The 22110-nt window shown below is 45.7% G+C and overlaps 1 protein-coding gene across 1 annotated transcript in view; it reads left to right on the top strand.

Moving 5' to 3' along the window:
• slc41a2a (solute carrier family 41 member 2a) overlaps positions 1-22110 on the top strand; it is a gene marked incomplete at both ends in the record, with an annotated part of 166514 nt that overhangs the window by 6450 nt on the left and 137954 nt on the right. The window contains 3 exons of the mRNA XM_084335131.1: positions 7499-7606; positions 9154-9225; positions 13446-13590. Of these exons, the coding sequence (XP_084191257.1) occupies positions 7499-7606; positions 9154-9225; positions 13446-13590 (325 nt within the window). The remainder of the gene's footprint in view (positions 1-7498; positions 7607-9153; positions 9226-13445; positions 13591-22110) is intronic.

Below are 22110 nucleotides of genomic sequence, written 5' to 3'. Positions count from 1 at the left end.
TCCAAAAAGAATATTCCAATTATTTGATTGCCATCTGCTAGATCGTATGTCCATTTGGCCCACGCCATAACCCCCAACAGCATAATGAATCTGGCGTCCCGAAGGCGATTCAATGCGATCGGGTGAATATCTTGATCCACGTTACAACAAAACTCCACCCAGATGACTTTCAATGACACACAGCCACTACACAGAGTCAGAAAGGAAGTTGCGACATCGGCCGCATACCACCAGGCGGCGGTATCAGACCGTTGTGATCTCAGACACATTGCCACACAGTACCACAGCATACCTGGATGATTTATGAATGGAAATAGCGAAATAACGATCCAATAACGAGTATACTTGTTTTTTGGCGTTATTCGATTGGCGGGCTATAACGAGTATAACTGTTGTTGGCAGCCTGTGTGTTCATGTGTCTTCATGCGTGTGTCGTGGCTTTGAGTCTTGTTTGTCGTGGTAATTCTTATGGCATAGAGAGGACTGGTTCAAAGCCAGAAGTAGACTCTGGAACAAGGTTTTGGCGGATCAATGGTCCTGTGGTTCTCGGTAGGTTTATTGGCAGCAAGCAGGTTCACAGCAAGGGCAGAGTTACACGTTCCTCTCTAGACAGTTACATTTCTGTTCCGTCCTCACTGGCTAGAAACAGGCATGTTTTATAGTTTTGCAGAATATACATAGCCGTCCTATTCAAACCAGCTGGTTCTAGGAGACAATGGTCACAGGGTAATGTGATTGAATTAACGTGTCTTGGTTGAAAACCAGTTGATCTTGTTTTAGCTGAGACAGCTGGTCACAAGGTGTCCTGGTGAGTGAGTTAGTGTGGGTGTGTCACATGAAAGTGTGTGTGTGTGAGTGAGTGGTTATCTGTGTTTGTGTATATGAAAACGTGTAGTTATTAATATGTGAGTGTGTCTATTTGTGTATGTGAATGTGTCTATATGTGTGAGTGTGTGTTTGTATGTTTGTGAGGTATCGTGTGTGTGTTAGTGTGTATGTCTCTCTCTGTGTGTGTGTCTCTGTGTGTGTGTGTGGTGTCTCAATGTCTGTTGCAACCACTCGGGTGTGTTATCTTCATTTGCATGGTAAACATTTGAGGTGAGGTGGTAAGCAGGTTGACCCTTTCACTGCCACACTACAGAAGGTTAACCCTTTACTATCACACCGTCGGTAGTGTGATAGTAAAGGGTTAACCTTCTGTAGTGTGGCAGTGAAAGGGTTAACCTGCTGTTGTGTGGCAGTGAAAGGGTTAACCTTATGTGTGTTGTCGCAGTGAAAGGGTTAACCGTTTGGTAGTGCGGCAGTGACAGGGTTAACATATTACTTGGCCGTCCTGAGGTTGGGTGTGACCTCTCACCTCTGGAGACCGTGTGTCTCAATCCACATCTTTGTCTAGGGCTGTTCTGCTTCTTAACTTATTAGTCATTAGATTATGCTATAATAATTTGTGCTGTTATTGTCTAGTAGACTATCAAAAATATACCTCACATGTTCATGTGTGTTAATGTGTCCTGATGTGTGTTCATGTGTGTTCACGTGTTCATGTATTTAATTTTTTTTAAGATCTATTTTTTGCTACTGGGCAGTCCAGTAGAGAGAGAGAGAGGAGGAACGGGAGACATAGTGGGGGGAAGACATTTGGCAAATAACGATGGGTCCGGGAATCGAACCCCGGTCGGCCGTGCCGTGACTCAGCGAGTTATATGGTTCGCCACTGGGGCGCCAGTAAAATACTAAGTTTGAGTAAAATTTACTCTGCGAAATTTACTGTGCACACACGGCTGGATAATTTCTCATCGATTCTCTCTTATTTTTGTGGAAATAATTGTAAATAAACAATAAATACTGTGTTCTGTTTAGTACGTTCCATACCTTTGAGTGCTTTTTTTTCCACACAATGCAGATATCATTATTGTTTATTGTTTAAAAGGATCCCCATTAGCTGTCACCTAAGTGGCGAGCTATAGTCTTCCTGGGGTCCACACAGAAAGACAACACAAAACATAACAATACATATGACAATCACAATTCACTTAATGATAATCTAAAAACAGTAAAACATTGTAGACATCTTTATAAACATCAGAATATTTTCAGAAAAGGTTATTAATTACATTCATGGGTAGACATGCATATTTTAAGAAAAGGTTATTACATTCATGAGTAAGTATTTCATTATTACATTCCTACAGTAGGTATTTCCACTCCCAAACGTGAACAGTATTTACGCACATGTTTAAGTAGTGTATTCTTAGGTGGTACAGCTTATTCTCTATACCGTTAATCATGAGAGTTGACGGTGCATACTGATAGTGTTTGTTCTCATGGAACAAGTATAGTATAGTCTGTTTGTCTGTCTGTCAAAGCAATAACTCTGGCAGTTTTAATCCGATTTGGATCACAGTTTTCCGAGTTGGGGGTAGCGCCACGATATTCATTGATGGCTGGCTCTGAATGTTGCGGTTTGTGTTTTTCTTTTTTTGATCTTTGTTCGTTACTTAGGTTCTTGGTTTAACAATGGGCTATAGGTAGGCGTGTGTGGTTCTGCAGAAAACAGTTCCTCTTCAGCTGCAAGGCCCACATTGCAGATAGACATCCTAAAAAGAAATTATAAGAAAGTAAAATCAATATCTGTTGTAGGCTTTATTTACTAAAACACACATTCAGGTGAGTATATAGGTAGGTAGTATATAGGCCCCTACACACACACACACACACACACACACACACACACACACACACACACACACACACACACACACACACACACACACACACACACACACACACACACACACACACACACACACACACACAGTAGCGGTACTACTACAAACTGCATACACAGGTAGGCAATGGTAAATGTATACATATTTCACAATAATAGGCCACAAGGCTCCTACACACACACACACACACACACACACACACACACACACACACACACACACACACACACACACACACACACACACACACACACACACACACACACACACACACACACACACAGTCACACACAGACACACACACACACAGACACACACACACACACACACACAGACACACACACACACACACACACACACACACACACAGACAGACATACACACACACACACAGTAGCTGTACTATTGCAAACATTTGACTAACGACGTTACATACCCTGGTCCATCTGTCGCTGGTGATGATGTTGTGTATATCGTGCCGTCGTCATCGTCATGAAACATTTTGGGTATTTTCGTTACCCTACTTGACCCTACTTGACCGTCTTGACATCTTACTAATAATCAGCTGCGCAAATAAAATACAAAACTACTAAAACGCTACTAAAACACTTCTTAAACAAAGTCACATCCACTTGCCAAAAAAAAACGTGTGTCGTGTATTATCAAAATGAAATATGTCTTCTCCCAAGAGGTGTACAATGATACCGAACGAGATGCTGGTTGTAAGCGGTAAGTTGTGGGGAGATGTGCAATACAGGGGCGACAGTGGCTCAGGAGATAAATTGGGTGTCTGTAACGCTGGCACAAAGCCTAAAGATAGCAGAAACAGTTGACCATGCCTAAGGCCACTGTGGTAGAAATGACCTCCCCCGGCGCAAGCAGCACATTCTGAAGCAGAAGGACACCAGTCACATATTAACTTTAGAACAGATAGACTGGACGGTTTGAGACCTTGAGGCAAGAGGTAAAACAGATGGCTTTGCCAGATAGGTTAGTTATAAACCATAGAGAAACACTGAACGCAGCGATAAGGGAGGTCAGTACTTCCAAGGATGGCCTTAGGTTAAACATTGCAACACACATGGCCAAAAGTAAGGATTATAGTATTTGAACAGCTGCAACAATCAGCCATCCTGAAGAACAAGGCCTGTGACAAAACAGATCTGGGTTCAGTAAGGACCAGAGAATAATAACTTGTCTTAGATTATACTAGAACAAGAAAACATGGGGCGGTTAGGTGGCGTAGCGGAGAATGCGTTCGTCACCAGCCCCGGAGCTGTGAGCTGGATTCGCCTGTTCGAATCCAGCTCACAGCTCCGGGGTTGTCACCAGCTTGGCTGGCCGTTCACACTAATACAATTGGCTGTATTAGAGGGTGGGAGAAGCTGGCGGGGTGGGTCCGGGTCGTTGTAAACAGCGACTCCTACAGTTCGGTCGGGGCGCCTGCTAAGCGCGGATAGGACCTGAGGGGGATAGTGTGATCCTCCCACACGCTACGCCCTCTCAATGAGAATCCGCGCTGCCAGGTGAAAAGAGGCGGTGATTGGCTGGACGTGTGTCGGAGGAAGCACGTGGTAGCCTCCACTCTCCCAGATGATCTGACTGTGGGGGGTAAGTGCGCAGCGACCAGGAAGGGGTTGGGAATTGGCATACGACTAACATTGGGATGGGAGAAAATCGGAGGAAAATGGAGGGGGAAAAAGATTAAAAAAAAAGAAAAAAAAGAACAAGAAAACATATTGAGCTATTAAGAGTTACATGAGGCTACAACTGATAGAATCACATTAGCAAATAAGTTAGAATGCCTGAGTAGGTGAAAAGGAGAAAACTAATTGCAGCTAACCAGACTAACTAACAAAATAATCAGAGAAACAAGACATAATTAACTATAAGGTTAATCAACTTGGTATAAAACTATAAAGATACAGATTAATTCGTTAAAAGCTTAGTTATACTATAAAACATTATGAACCAAAGATTAGAAAACTAAACAAGATACTTAGTGTTCAATTAAGCTAAAAACAAGGTTAAAGATGACTTTAGCATAGGAATACAATCAGTATGATGAACAATCAAATAAGGTTCAATTACATAAGTTACATTGGGACAAAACTCAAGAAAAGACTGTTAGGAACTAGTCACAATAAAGAATAACTCCCTTAAATAATAAAGATAAGACAACCAGGACCAAGTACTGTTAAATCAAGAAACCACGTATGCTATTCTCTTTTCAAGGAGAGAGAAACTGTAGAACTTCCAAATAAGGTAATGAAATACTAGAATAGTCTATAGATGTAAATAGTATCATGTCCCATTAAAGAGTCAAGATGGCCGAGATCATGTTTAAGCCAATAGAAAACAGTGACGCCCCTAGCTATCGGCACCAGGATGACGTAGGAAAAAGGGGAGGAGAATTGTCTTTATATACAGATGCACAAGAGGAGAACAGCATCGCAGCAGGGGATCCAGAGAGACGAACCAAGCGCTCCCAGCTCAGAGGATCCGAGACCAGAGTTGCCTTGGCAACCAGCACAAACAGCGAGAAGGCCTCGTGTTGTCGGGACAACCTGAGACCACAAACACCGGAGAACGAGTCTGAGCGGCATCAGCCGATCAGACAATGGACCAACAGCCAAACTGAAGACGATGATTAGATATAGAAAGAAGATCCAATACTTATTTGATTCATTTAGTTTGTGTTTATTGAAATGGAATAAACACAGCTTTGTTTTATTCAAAACATCTCGTCTGCGCTTCCTTCCTGAAACCGAGCAATTGAAATGCAACAAATGCAGAGAAAAGGGTAAATACCACTATACGATCACAGAGATAATTTGCAAAAAAACGTCTGCAAAAGATTATTCCAGAGTTACCGACGTCACCACGTCGTGACGTGTACGTTTGAGAACACTACCGTAATGACAGAGAATGAAGCACAGCTGACATGGTCGGCCCTCACACAACTCTGTCGCTTTTTCGGGAGTGGGTAGCGGTTTTCGGGAACGGGTAGCAGCAGCGGGGAACATAGAACCCGGGGAACATAGGACCCTTTTTATCGCGAGCGGGGAACATAGAACCCGGGGAACATAGAACATGTTCCCTCTGCATTTACACACAGTCACGATCTCGAGCTACTCACACACGCACACGCGCTCTTGGAGCGATCTCTCCTATCTCTCTCTCCCTCTCTATCTCTCTCTCCCTCTCTCTATCTGTATCTCCCTCTCTCTCCCTCTCTATCTCTCTCTCTCCCTCTCTCTCTCTCTCGCTCGCTCATTCTCTCTCTCGCTCTCTCTCGTATCAGCACGTCAACCTGTTGCAAAATATCATAGCGCACGATCCCACGCGTATTCCGATCCATGCAATAATATTTACGGGGTATATGTTGTCATTTGAAACAAGTTACCAATGGATTGTCCCGTGTGTTGATGTGTGTTAATGTGTTGATGTGTGTCGATGTGTGTTAATGTGTTGATGTGTGTTGATGTGTGTTGATGTGTTGATGTGTGTGTTAACGTGTGTTAGTGTGTTGATGTATGTTAATGTGTGTTAACGTGTTGATGTGTGTTAATGAGTTGATGTGTGTTAATGTGTTGATGTGTGTTAATGTGTTGATGTGTGTTGATGTGTGTTGATGTGTTAATGTGTGTTAATGTGTTGATGTGTTGATGTGTGTTGATGTGTGTTAACACAATGGGGACCGGCCACGTATATATACGGCTTTCGGTGCCATGCGTTGTGGACCAGAGGCACGTACATAGCCGTGGCAAGTTGTTATTGTTTTATTCCATATTAATAACCGGATCAAGATCCCCGACCGGCTCTGCACATCTACCCTCGTCTGTGGAATCGCGAACATGCAATACCGGCCAGATCCTCTTAGGGGCGCCATCGCTCCACTGCAGTATACCATGTGGGCAAATGGAAAAAAAAGTTTTACCTTCCAATGGTGTTTCATATTACCCTGATCCCGAACCAACAGCATGCACTGTTGATTACGTTTCGAATCGCAGATTTCACCATGGAATAAGGGGATTTATCATCAACCAATGGACATATCGATCTACCAGATGCCGATCGATAATGGGGAAATGCTGTAGGGTATCCCACGGGCTGACGGTAAGACCTTATTCACCTAAATTACAGCCGGATCAGACATTGTTGTGAGACGCAAGCATTCGATCAGTGAATGTGGCTTGTTACACGGACACTGTATTGGTAATCAATAATACTAAACGCCGTCCCCCGCCGCCCCCCTTTCATCCATACATGCTTTGGGAGAGCCCGGATCATATGCAGTTTGTGTTATTTCTTTAGCATATATAAAACGGAAATGCCGTTGAATATAACGTTAGTAGCCTTTAGCTCCATAACTAGCTTTCCAGAAAATATATGAGACGAAATCTGCGATAAAGCTTATATTCACGGCGCTATAAAATGACAACCTATTGATGGATTTTTTTTTCTTTAAGCCATTTTGAAGGGACGGTTTATGAACTCAAGTGACAATGAGAATGGACAGATAGCAATACTATAAAGTATAGATATAGCTCAACAAACAGGGTCACGTCTGTTTACATTCCCCGGTCCTCTAGCCACTAATTAGACTAAGCCCAGTGGTCACCAAAGTGTTAATGTGTTGATGTGTGTTGATGTGTGTTGATGTGTGTTAATGTGTGTTGATGTGTGTTGATGTGTGTTAATGTGTGTTGATGTGTGTTAATGTGTGTTGATGTGTGTTAATGTGCGTTGATGTGTGTTAATGTCAGCACTGGGAGGTGTTCCAGGACGTCACAGAGATCTTCATCCTGGTACCGGCTGTTCTAGGCATGAAGGGAAACCTGGAGATGACCCTGGCCTCCAGACTGTCTACTGCTGTGAGCACACACACGCACACAGACACACACACACGCACACACGCACGCACGCACGCACGCACATGCGCGCGCACGCACACGCACGCACGCACGCACGCACACACACACACACACACACACAGCACGGTGGTGTAGTGGTTAACACTGTCGCCTCACAGCAAGAAGGTCCAGGGTTCGATTCCTGCTTGGGGACCAGGTTTCCATGATGCCAGGTACTCAGGTGGGGTATCTCCCAGCCCCAGGCCTTTCTGTGTGGAGTTTGCATGTTCTCCCCGTGCTCGCAAGGGTTTCCCCCCCGATAAGATAAACCCAATGGAAAAACATGCACAACAGATCGCTAACGCTGTGGTGTCCTTGACGAAGACGGACAGGAGCACTTGGATTGGTCCCCGGGGGCGCGGCTCATGTTGACGCCCTATCTGCTCCCGGCTGCCCATGGGGGGAAGGACAACGGGATGGGAAAAGTGCAGAGAGACATTTCATCGGCGACTCAGTGCATGTGTGTGTGTGTTCCTGTGGGTCGCCCATCTCGCGTGTGTGTGTTAAACTGCATGACAAATAAAGACTTCTAGTCTAACAATTACACACACACACACACACACACACACACACACACACACACACACACACACACACACACACACACACACACACACACACACACACACACAAGGCCTGTCCCCGAATAAGGATTTGTATAGTCGACTTTGATTGGCCTGGAATGGCTGAGATACCCCCCTGTGAAACTGACCCTGGACCGGACGACAAACCCTGAGTATTGAACATTCCCTTTTTGTATGAGAGCCTGGAACGTGTTTTGACCCTGGGCTGTACTTTGACTACTCTATTGCCCATCGGACCTGTACTGTTGATCAATAAATATCACTGTTTATTGAAATTGTGCTTGTGTGGACATTGGAATAGTTTGTTCTGGTCCGTGTCGAGCCTGAACACCACAAGGCTCGTCACAATACATACATACATATATATATACATACATACATACATACATACATACATACATACATACATACATACATACATACATACATACATACATACATACATACATACATACATACATACATACATACATACATACATACATACATACATAGGCGGGCATGCACACACAAAATGAAACAGAGTGAGATTCTGACAGACAGGCAGACTGACTGCATCTGCCTCTTAGCACAGTATTCTGTTTCTGTCTTAATGGGTTTACTGTCCTTGTGTGAAAATCCTCACCAACCTTTGAAAGAAAAAACAGCTGCAGTTCAGCCTGCAGTATAACATGCTACTGGACAAACAGTATAACATGCTACTGGATAAACAGTATAACAGGCTACAGGATAAACAGGCAACAGGACTAACAGTATAACAGGCTACATGACATATGGTATAACAGGCTACATTATGGTATAACATGCTACATGACATATTGTATAACCGTCTGTAGTGTGGTAGTGAAAAGTTAACCTTCTGTAGTGTGGTAGTGAAAGGGTTCATTAAACTGGTGGTGAGAACTGTCTGTGTGTTTTTGTCAGGTGAACGCAGGAAGGATGGACTCTGTGGGAGAGTGGTGGGGGTTGGCGACGGGGAACCTGGCTTTGAAGCAGGTAACGTTATGTCATATCAAACTGTCACGAGACAGGAAGGTTGTCTGAATTAATTTCAATAATCTAAATGTATTGTAACGTTTCCTGTTATTGACGACTCACCGACTCAAGGGGGTTAGTTCTCACGTTATGGTTTATTCAGTTCTTGGGTTACAGTCACAAACTGGGTGCATCACCTCTCGTGCAAACTATCTGCACCTGCTACTGTCATACTACCAAGAGAGCGCACACACTAGGTGCCCCACCCTCTTATACCTTTAACACAGGTCAGCCCCTGCTGTGCTGAGTGACAGCTCGGCTGACCAATGACCCCCAAACTCAGGGTCGTTACAGTAAAAAAAATTAAAATAAAACAATTTGAATACCAAACTGCCAGCCGAATGTTAAGAAAAGAAACAAACAGAAAAACTAACAAAAAAGACACATAATTAATATGAGGTGAACTGCAAACATGTGGGATTTACAAACATGTTTCCTATTGGTACCAATAATAGCAAATACAACATACAATTAATTCATTAGATGCCTGCTTTGATGTCATAATAATATGTAAATTGTATCATTCATATTTTGAATTCCATTCCAATTGGCCTCATTTCATAGTTCTATTCATAGTTGAATGGTATTCCTAGGGCCAACTGACAGCCATAAGAGACAGCGTATAACTCATTTGCAAATGTTTTCCTCTAATAGTCTATGTACTTATTTATTCATAGTCTATATACGTATCTATTTCTCTCATAATCTATGTACTTATCTATTCCTCTCATAGTCTATGTACTTATCTATTCCTCTCATAGTCTATGTACTTATCTATTCCTCTCATAGTCTATGTAGCCTACTTATGAACTAGGATGAACTAAAATATTGTGAAAACATAAATTAATTCAAATCTAGACAAAAAGAAATACTATTTTCAAAAAAAATACATATGATACTGTATTGTACGTTATATCATATTACATTATATAATCATATTAAAATGTATTTGTATATTATATTAAACTATATTTACACTATATACTATTATATTATGGTACTATATTATATTGTATATATCATGTACTATATCACATTATATGTGTTGTATACACTATTATATATACTGCAGGTATACTATACTGTAATGTGTACTGTAATGTGTACTATATGTGTGTACTGTAATGTGTGTATGTACTATGTATGTAAATGTAGGGCCCAACACGCCTAGTGCTTCTCCTTAGCCCTTTTCGGACAATTGGACAATGCTGCAATAGCAGCTGGTAAAACGTTGTCGATTTATGGAATGACCATTGTTATGTGTCCAAAACCCGAAATAAAAAATAACTGAACTGAACTGAACTGAACGTATCTATTTCTCTCATAGTATATGTACTTATTTCTTCATAGTCTATGTGTTAACTATTCATAGTCTATGTAGCCTACTTATCTATTCATAGTCTATGTGTTATCTATTCATAGTCTATGTACTTACCTATTTCTCTCATCGTCTATGTACTTATTTATTAATTTTTTCTACCCATGGTACAACCAAATCTATATCTTATTTATTGTGTTCAAATGTTTTTTACGGTTGGAGTGGGCTACATTTTAGTTGATGCTCTTTGGTGTTTGATTGATTGATTGAAAACTTTATTAACAGATTGCAGTATGGGTACAATACAGTACAGCTCAATACACACAATTGTTAAGGGGATGCAGACCAGAGAAAGACTTTCGTCTTGTTTATATCAGGGTCCCCCATTTTCAATTCATCAGGACATATATGACATACATGACATACAGATAGACAGTACTGCTAGCAAAACTGTACATTGGGGGGGGGGGGGGGGGGGGGGGACTGTACAAACAAGCAAAATTGTACATTGGAATATTGACAAAACCATACTAGGTAAATTACTGTACATTGGAGGGGGTTGGGTTAGGACATTTACAGGGGCCAGTTTTGAATTGCAGTCTCCCGTAGGTGTCCCTTGAGAGTGGTTTTGAAAGTGGGTAGTGATTCACATTCCTTTACAGCTTTGGGTAGGGCGTTCCACATTGATGTGGCATAATTGCGAAACGTGTTTAGTCCCTTGTTTGAGCCGAATCTGGGTTTAACATGATTTGTGGAGCTCCCTCTGGTGTTGTGATCGTGGTATTCACTGACCTTTGGGAAGTATTTTGACATATACATGGGTACCTTGGTAGTGTAGTGTATCTTGTAGACCAGGCCCATTGCAAGTTGCTGTACTCTGTCGTCTACTCTAAGCCATCCTAGGTTGTCAAAGTGGGCAGGGGTGAGGTGGGTTCTAGGGGTAAGGTCAAGCAGTAGTCTGACCAGTTTGTTTTGAGATGTTTGTAATTTTGTTTTTAGCGCCTTTGAGGTGCTTTGGTACCATGAGGTGCAAGCATAGTCGTAGTACCCTTGAATGAGTGCTCCTGCCAGAGTCTTCAGGGTATTCTTGTTTACCAGAGAGGAGATCCGGTACAAGAATCGAGTTCGTTGGTTGACTTTTTTTATTACATTGGATGCCATTTTGTCACAGGAGAGATTAGCCTCTAGGATGGAACCCAGGTAGGTAATTTCATCTTTCCTTGTGACAATATTGTAACCCACTGTAACTGAGAAGCCGTCGGTCTTGCTGAGTTTGGTATTTGAACCGAAGAGAATGGACTCTGTTTTGCCCATGTGTAATGATAGTTTGTTATCAGCGAGCCATATGCAGATTTTGCCTAGTTCCGAGCTGAGGGTTTTTTCAACCTGTAACTTGTTCTTGTCAGAGACCAGCAGGGCTGAGTCGTCCGCAAACAGGAACAAGTTGCAGTCACAATCCGGGATAACGGATTAGTCTAGACCTGGGTTTAATTAGTCAGGCTTAAAGTCAGGCTTTGTAACTTCACTCAAGAAGACACAACGAGTATCTTTTGGCTCTCCTCTCTGCGGGGCTGTTGTAGGTACCGGATATGTTCGGCCTGGCAGATCAATTCGGGGGCCGTTCTGCAGTGGAGTCACGCCAGATGTTTATCACGCTGCACCAAAGATCACTGGCCATACACGGCTTCACAGCGATAGCGTGGTCTACCGATCACCGCCACCAAGCCTCTTCAACTCATCCAGAACACAGCCGCCCGTCTGATCTCCAACTTACCAAAGTCAGCCCACGTTACCCCACTTTTTAGGGACCTGCACTGGCTCCCCATTGCCGCACGAATCTGCTTCAAGGCCCTCGACCTTGGTGAAGGGAACGGCTCCCGCCTACCTCCGGTCAATGGTCTCTAACTACACACCCTCAAGACCTCCTCTGGCCGCCTCAGACCCACTCCTGTCCGACGGTCATCAAAGAGAAGCCGCCTATTCTTGGCCCTCGCTCCACAATGGTGGAACGAACTTCCCACCACAGTCAGGACAGCCGAAACCCAACCAATCTTTCACTGTAAAAACACACTTCTTCAATCAATATCTGAAATAAAAGAATTCAATAAAAAAAACACTAACCTTCTTACTGTCTTATACTATCATGCTATACTAATACTACTAATGTCTTTACTACTATGCACTCAACACTGCAGCACCCAAGTTTCAGCACTGTTTGATGATCATTGTTACTCAGCTGTAAGAGTTTTACCCTTCCTGCTGACTTGTTGTGCAGAAGTCGCGTTGGATAAAAGTGTTCAGCTAAATGACTAAATGGAGTGCTAAATGATGGAACAAATGGAATTAACATCATATGATAAATAAACACTGTTTGTCTATATAACTTGAGTTTGTGTTTAAACTAACACAAGGGTTCAACTCAACTGAAGAACGCACTGATATGATCCAGGGCGAACCTATCCAGTACCTACCCTGCCCTGTGCTTAGGACCCCCCTTCCTTAATTAATAGGGCCCCCAACTAATCAGAATTGTATTTGAAAGAAAGATACTTATTTCTTTTTTTATAAAACATTTTAGAATCTCGGTATGACTGCCAAATTAGTAGTGGAATTAATTAATCAAGGCCCTCTTAGTTTTTTAATTGTTCGTAGTCAACCAATCAGAGAGCCCCTTGAAACATCAATCATCATATAAAATGTAATTTCAACTGACCAGCCACATGTCGAAATGACTCCTCTGGCGCGGAGATCAGATTGAAGGTCAAGCATAAGGGCCCCTGTTTCGTTTTTTTCAGGGCCCCTGTAGGTCTAGGGTTGGCTCTGCCTCTGACCCTCAGTCTCTGCTCTCTCTCTCTCTCCCCAGGTCCAGGCCACTGTGCTGGGCTTCCTAGCAGCCATGATGGCTGTCATGTTGGGCTGGATGCTGGAGGGAGAGATGCTGCTGAGACACGCTGCTCTGCTCTGTGCTGCCAGCGTCGCTACTGCCTTCATGGCCTCCATGCTGCAAGGTTTAACTCATCATCATATAGACACTACTGCCTCCATGTTGCAAGGTTTAACTCATCATCATATAGACACTACTGCCTTCATGCTGCAAGGTTTAACTCATCATCATATAGACACTACTGCCTTCAAGCTGCGAGGTTTAACTCATCATCATATAGACACTACTGCCTTCATGCTGCAAGGTTTAACTCATCATCATATAGACACTACTGCCTTCATGCTGCAAGATTTAACTCATCATCAGTGATGCCACAGATTACTTGTAAAAGTAATCCGATTACTGATTACTGATTACTCCTTTAAAAAGTAATCCAAGTTACTTTACTGATTACTTGATTATCAGAGTAACTTAGTTACTTTGAAAGTAACTAGGTTACGAAGTCGTCGTCGTTCCCCCAACAGTTTTTTTTAAACGCTTTATTGAAAGTGCATAAATTGTTTTTAACTTGTTTCTCTGCACATAACGTAAATTGTTAAACTAGTGCTTCAGCTTCTGTACCATCAAGTATGGTAAAGCAACAGTCTATGATGCTCACAGCATTAGAGCAGCCAGCCAGTGGTTTTACAAAACCAGTGTATCCATTCACATCTAACAAATGCAGGCTGAACTATTCAATTATATCAACTGTAACTATTAAATTGTTTTTATAAATGTCTCTCTATAAACATACAATCAGTCTCTCTTTAACATGTAAATTAACTGTAAATCTGGCAAATAAGAGCTTTTGCTCTGCCACCATCAAATATACATTAATCAATAGGGAAAGAAACAATCTCTCTCTTTTGCTGTTTGGCTGGCCTCCGAGTCCTCCTGTACCTAGTCGAAGCGTCGGCTAGTGTTGTGATTCCAGATGCTTTCAATGCAATTGGATGTGCTGTTTTTAGCGGTAGACAGTATTTTGACTGAGGCTACGTTTAGACGAGCGTTTTGGGGTGGAAGTCTGAACAGAAACCGCAAAAGTCTTCTTGCGGTTTCACTTCGTTTAGACAAGCGTTTTGGGGTGGAATTCTCAGACGAATGCAGACGAGGCCTGCTGTCACACGATTGGCGCATATGTCACATGACGTGCTGTGAAGACCCGCCCTACTCTGCCTCTGATTCGCAGACTGTGGATGGGGAATGTGATTGGGCCAAAGCAGAGTCACTCACAGACAGAGAGTCCAGTCACGCCGCGGGACACATTCTTGTGTAACCCTTTCACTGCCACACCACGTCACTCGCAAATAAGAAAAACAGCTCAAAATTTATTTTTGACTGTCGAAAACGAAATAAAATACTGCATTCCGCCTGCATTATGAATTTATGATGAGATAGTAACGAAATAGTAATGCACAGCCACTTGGACAAGTAACTGCAATCAGATTACTGGCTTTTAAAGATTAACGCGTTAGATTACTATTTTCGGGGAAAAGTAATCAGATTACAATAACGCGTTACTTAGTAACGCGTTACCGGCATCACTGCTCATCATCATATAGACACTACTGCCTCCATGCTGCAAGGTTTAACTCATCATCATATAGACACTACTGCCTTCATGCTGCAAGGTTTAACGAGTTATATGAGTACTGGCTAAGCGTCCCGCTCTTAAGCCATACCGAGATATACCTCATCTCATGTACCTATTGTACTCCATCAATGAATAAAACCAAAATACACCCCTCACCTGCCAGGCCCCGCCCCTAGTGGCATGCTACATAGTACTGGGCATGGCCACCACTCACTCTTCCTCGGAAAAAATCGTTTCCAAAGAAAAGTTTCCCCAAGGGAACTCAGGGCACGCTAAGAGCGGGACGCTTAGCCAGTACTCATATAACTAGGTTATATACATAACCTGTCGTTATATTTCGTATTGGCATCGCGTCCCGCTCTTAAGCCATACCGAGATATGGGGTAGAGCGGACGCGAGGCCCGACAGATGCACCCCCTGAGGACCCGTAAGCCCACATCAAGGGGGAGGGGAGTCCCGTCACCCCATCCTTCCTAATGAAGAGGGGGCGCAGTCAACTCCACCCGAGTGCGAACAAGAGGGAACTAGAACCCTTTGAACACACAGCACAGGCGGAACCACGTGTGACACAACACACTGTGGCCCATACCCACACACCCCTGCTACCACACCAAAGGACGGGAAGCAGGAGAGGCCACAGACCTCAGCACCGCCTGGGAGACAGAACCCCCGGTCATGTCCATGAGGTAAAAACCTTACGAAGGGATCTGGGGAGGACCATGAAGCTGCAGCACAGATGTCCTCCACCGAGGCCCCACCCCCAGCCCAGCCAACGTGTAGCAAAGGGCAATGCCCTCGCACAACCAATGGGACAGGCGCTGTTTCGATAGTGCCTTACCAGCACGAGAACCACCGTAACAGACAAGAGCTGATCGGTAGCCCTGAGGCCCTGAGTACGGCTGAGGTAAATCCCCAAGCCCGGACCGGACATGACAGGTGAAGGCCCGCCTCAAACTCAATAGCGTGAGGAGGTGGACGAAACGCCTGAACCACAATATCCCTGGAGCGGAAGGAACTCCGGATATTTTTAGGCACGAAGGCAGGATTAGGCCGCAGAGCGGCACCGCAATCGGAACGAAAAGACAGGCACTCTGGTCGTACCGAGAGAGCACAAAGCTCACCCACGTGTTTAGCGGAGGTGACGGCCAGCAAGAACGCGGTCTTGAACGACAGCTGTTCCAACGGCGCTTGCTCAAGAGGCTCAAACGGGGCCAAGGACAACCGACCGAGGACCAATTGAAGATCCCAACTCGGAGCCAAAGAGCGTTTTACCGGCTTAACGCGTCGGGCGCCAAGCAGGAAACGCTTCACAAGAGGGTGGCTGAACAAAACATCACCCTCAAATCTCTCATGATAAGAGGATATAGCTGCTGCATATACCCTCACCATCGAAGCCGACAGTCTATCAAGGAGAGACTGGAGGTAAACAAGAACAGCATCCAGGGGGCAGGACACCGGGTCCCTGCCCCCCCGCCTTACACCACTCTTGGTACATACGCCATCTGCCCGCGTAAAGCGCGACAGTGGAGGGAGCATGCGCATTCCGGATGGTATCAACCACAGAAGGGTCCATCCTCTCCAGACTTACCCTCTCACCAGCCAAACCATCAGACGTTGGCACAACACCGGGTGCTGTACAGCGACCCGTGTGCTGGAGAGAGGGCCTTCGCCGACCAAGGAATAGGCCATGGCGGAGCTACCAGTAGCTGGATCAGGACCGGGAACCACACAGCTGCGCCCCGGTCTGGCGCAATCAGGATCAAGGACCTGCGCTCCTCAACGTACCCGCCCCAACAACTGACTTAACAGATGTATGGGGAAAGAATCCCAGGCAGCACGGCATCGGTCCCAGACCTGCCTGACTATGTCCGGACATAATCCCCACCCGTCAGGGTGAGGACCGCCCTGCGACATTACACCTGTACCCACATTCACCCTGCCGGGGATGTGGGGAGCCCTCAGGCCGCGCAGATGGAGAACGCCCATAGCCAGCCGCCCGCCGCCCGGTGCAGACGGGGGGAGTGTACTCCTCCCTGTCTGTCGATATACGACACTGACGTCGTATTCGCAACACGCTCTGAGAGGAATGCCCATAGCACTCCACCCGTTGACTGGGAAGAAGAGTACTCTACTCCCAGTCTACAGCAACCCCAGGCTGGTAGGAACCCTGCCTGGCATGAGACCTGACGATCCACCTTGACCGCCAAGGACCAGAACGTCGGCAGGGCAGAATACACTTCGTAACCCCTGACAACGCAGAGGCCCCAGTGCGGCCTCCACGCACTTGGTGAAGATGCGGGGAGCCAGAGAAAAGCCGAACGGCAGCCCCTGGTACTCATACGCTAACCCTGTAAGGAAGCATAGGTAAGCCCTAGGACGGAAGATCGGGGATGCGAACACGCATCCTACAGGTCTATGGAGGAGAACCAGACCCCCACCTGACAGTGTTCAACAGGTAGAAGACGATCCAAAAAATACTGAACCTTCCCATGGTCCAACATGGGTCTGACACCCCCCCCCCTTCCCGATTTCTCAGGCACCAGAGAACACCGGGAGGAAAACGCCACGACGATGGCTTGCTTCGTCCACAGAGATCAGATCTCGTCGACCAGAGCTGTCACTGCTGGTGACCCTGACAATAGGGTCTGTACCAAACCCGAAAACGGGTGGGGTTGTGTTTTTAAATACAAGTCCCCGCCTCAGCGTTCTCTCCATCCACCTCGACATATGGTACTGCTGTAGCCATATGTGATGACACTCCCAACGCACCCGCCGCCATGTGGCGCAGGTCCGCCAGGAACTGTAGATAGGCGGCCCGGTCCCACCCGCTGTGCGTAGCCAACCCTGGACCCGTGCGAGCAGAGCGTTCCGTGGAGTCGGGTCGGAACCTGACACTACCCACGAGGCAACCGCACCCAAGGGGGGACCCCGACAGAAAGGGCCGGTTTGATACGGGGGAAGCTGACATCAATCTAGGTGACAAAAGCACCCCCCCACTGAACACCCCTCCAGAACATGCTGAGGAGTTGTTCTGCAGCCTGACATGCAAGGCGTGAGGACCCCATGGGTTCCTACACACTGTAGCCCTGCAGTGATATTACTACCACCTAAATCACGCGCACCTCTTCTTTTCAGACCACTGCCGATCTCGCAGGAGTGGGAGGCACCAACATGATACCTGGCCTGGCGAAGGCGAGGCCGGGGAAGCCCGCACAGTGTGCCTCAAAAGGTTTCGAGCCCCCCTGCTGACAACACTTATAGTTGACAGACGTAACACCAGGCTCAACCAACACAGCTTATGGTGTGGGAGCCGCTTGACAGCACAACATTCTCACGGTGAGCCCCTGTCCCCATGAGAAGCGAAAAGTGGGGCCGCCCGCGCTTCAACGAAGGCACGCGGCCCGCAGCCAAAGGAAACAATCAGAGCCCCCTTTTTCCGCTGGTGTTGGGGGAGGGAGTGATCGGAGAGCGGGCTGCTCGCGGCAGGACGGCGACGGCTTGTATATTCCAAGCCGAGCCCATCCAACATGGCCGATCCCTCGGCCGCCAAGGCTATCGGCCTTGTGGACACCTGTCGATTCAACGCCCAGGATACCTCTGGCGGGGGAAAACATGGCCGCCTGTCGAGGGCCTCGTCATCGCCACTGACAAGGCCGTGCTCTCTCTTCTTCTGGCTGCGCGGTGTGAGGCGGTGTGGGGCCTAGGACAAATACCGCCTGCGCTCCAGCGGAAGACCAAAATCCTCTGCGGAGAGGGGAGCCCTGAGCGGTTATAGCTTGCAGCTGGGTCAAAGCTAATAACGTCAACAACCTCGCGCGATGTGTCGACGTCGGCTGGCCCTCAAGGCCCCGCCACCACCAGACACCATTTTTTTTATAGAAAAAACAGCAATTCGAACACAGTTACTAATCGCTGCCAATTCCATACCATGGCGGTACAGGCTTTAGCAGCCCACCAGCCACTCGCCGGGCCGACCCACCTTATGGCGTCGGCCGGGCGGGGCACTGTTTCAACATGTCAAAAGCAAAGGACTGATGCTAACACGGAGCACCAGTGGTGGTTGCAAACAGCAACCTCCACTGTGGTGTGCACCATGAAGGGGTTAATGAATAAATTAACTAACACCACAAACATACTGTAGAATGGGCAAGCCCATGTACACAACGTTAAGGGGAGGCGGACCAGAGAGAACCAGTCCCGCATTCATTCATAATATTCACAACAGCACACCAGCCCTAGACCTCAGCCCATTTACCCATGAAGGTAAACAAAGCCCCCCCCGCACTACTCCCCCAGTAGACACCGATTGACCGTCAGCATGAATGGTTGAGAGGAGGGAAAAACTGTAGCATAGACAGACATTCCCGTAGCAGAGAGACAGACAGTGGCGGCCGGTGGGTATTCGCCACTAGGGGGCGCTATACCAAACATTTTGCAAAATGCAAACATGTACAGTACAGTACCACGCAACACTCATGGCAAGACGTGAGCGATTCGACTCACGCTCACGGCAATGAATCGGCTCTTATGAACGAGTCGCTCAGCTGTTACTACAACAACACACAACCAGTCAAATAAAGTATAGTCTAGACTCTAATTCACAACTTGAAACACAATATATAAATAGAAAAGTTAGAAACAAAACTCGCCCGTCTACAAACACAGGCAGATCTCTCCCTCTCTCCTTCTCTCTCTCACACACAGCGCGACGTGGAATCGATTCGTTACACAATCAGACCTATTATATACCAAGAATAACTTCAGTATGAGTACAGGGCTGTACACATATTTTGCATATTGTTAAACGAGCCAAGGCTAGCTATTAAACTATCGATATGAATCGAAAATCTGGGACCCTGATGTAAACAAGACAAACGTCTTTCTCTGGTCTGCATCCCCTTAACAATTGTGTGTATTGAGCCGTACTGTATTGTACCCATTCTGCAATCTGTTAATAAAGTTCTCATTCATTCAAACATAGACGATATTGAACAAGCCATAATCCACGTATTTTCAATCCGAGAGAGCTGCAGTAGTTAAATCAATGAGCCATCGATAAATAAACAATCAGCAATGTCTCGCTTCATGAATGGCCAGCAGTAGTACTGCTCCTAAAAAAACTATTTACAAACGTTAACCGTTAAGCAGAGAGAGAGAGAGAGAGAGAGAGAGAGAGAGAGAGAGAGAGAGAGAGAGAGATTTCTTCAACCTCGAACCTAAATTCCTTAGCAACCCGTGTTACCAAGTAAACAAATCACGGAACGATAGCCTAGTACTACTAACGTTAGCTCCCAGAACGATAGCCAGTTAGCCCGCACCAGGCTAGTACTAACGTTAGCTCCCAGAACGATAGCCAGTTAGCCCGCACCAGCCTAGTACTAGTACTAACGTTAGCTGCCAGAACGATAGCCAGTTAGCCCGCACCAGCCTAGTACTAGTACTAACGTTAGCTCCCAGAACGATAGCCAGTTAGCCCGCACCAGCCTAGTACTAGTACTAACGTTAGCTCCCAGAACGATAGCCAGTTAGCCCGCACCAGCCTAGTACTAGTACTAACGTTAGCTGCCAGAACGATAGCCAGTTAGCCCGCACCAGCCTAGTACTAGTACTAACGTTAGAGAGAGAGAGAGAGAGAGACTCACTGTTTAGTTGAAACGTCCAGGGCAGGAGAGCTTAAACGTGTATAATCCGCCATATAGCTTGTTAGCCAAGTGTTAGCTCAGCTGAGCTCGTCGACGTTAGCACAACACTCAACAAGTACATTCCTTTGTCCATTTCCGCTCGAACAGACTGCAAACTACCTGGCGTTCTATCGCCATGCTCTAAGACAAACTCTAACCTTAACCAACTTTGAAAGAGTGCCTAAGCTTAACAGTCTAAAGAACTTGCAGTCACGGCACGGCACGCTCTAAGACAAACAACAGTCCTAGTACCAGGAACCAAGCTAGAAGCTAGAATTGGAACATTAGAAATTGGATTCGGCCAATCAGATATCGTCTCTGTGAAATTCTGCCATGGAAAGAAATACTGGCGTCGGCCAATCAGAGAGCGTCTCCGCGAAATGCGGCTATGGAAATTCTCACGGAAGTTCACGCTGCTTTCTAGACCGCTTCAAATCGCGCTCGGATTCCAACATAATAGTCATATTTCAACGCACAACGCCGTATGCACTGATTGGCTGTGACGGAGACAGCGATCAAACTGTGACGCGCACTCAGAGCGCTATCGCGTATAGCCCGGGCCGAGAAATAAAAAAAAAAAAAAAAAAAAAAAAACGTGATGTCACTTCCTGCTCTGGAAAACGATGTTTTTTTTATTTAGATAATAACGTTATATTGTGCATTGGAAATACAAACATACTTAAAATGAGTAAATATTATTAATTTTAAACATGTTTATATTATTTATAGGGCTATAAAACACAAAAACGAAAAAGTTTTATTGTCTTCTTCTCTGATTTAACAGCAGCTGGCCAGCAGGTGGGTCGGCGCCCTAGCGCCCCTAGTGGTAGAGCCGCCACTGGAGACAGAACAAAAACAGTAGCCCCACTATAACATAGCGTTCGACGCTAATGTGGACAGAAAACAGTCAGCTGAGCCACAACACTGGCCGCCGCTAAATTCCATCCTGCAGCAGTATAGCTCTACTGCCACCCGCCGAGCCGACTCGCTCTCAAGCATCGGCTTCCGGGTGGGACACCGTTCAAACCCCGCCGAGGCAGCGTCTCTACAATTCGTAGCCGCATTTCTGCAGACCCCTCTCTGATTGGTTGAACTCTATTTTTGCAGACCCCTCCCATTTCTGCAGACCCCTCTCTGATTGGTTGAGCGAAGCCCCTCTCTGATTGGCCCCCCGCATGAGCCGAGACAAGCTCCTCTAGCCAGGAGTCGAAACTCCGTTAACTCCAGAGAGAGAGGCTGAACGCAATTTATACGCATGGAAGTATTGATTACGCCATAACGAATCATTAATAAAATATACCGTTAACTGGAATATGTTGTGTGTGCCTTT

Source organism: Notolepis coatsorum (genome assembly GCF_963971535.1).
Source record: "Notolepis coatsorum genome assembly, chromosome: 18".
Classification (NCBI taxonomy): Eukaryota; Metazoa; Chordata; class Actinopteri; order Aulopiformes; family Paralepididae; genus Notolepis; species Notolepis coatsorum.
This window is presented reverse-complemented; position numbering and strand designations above follow the sequence as displayed.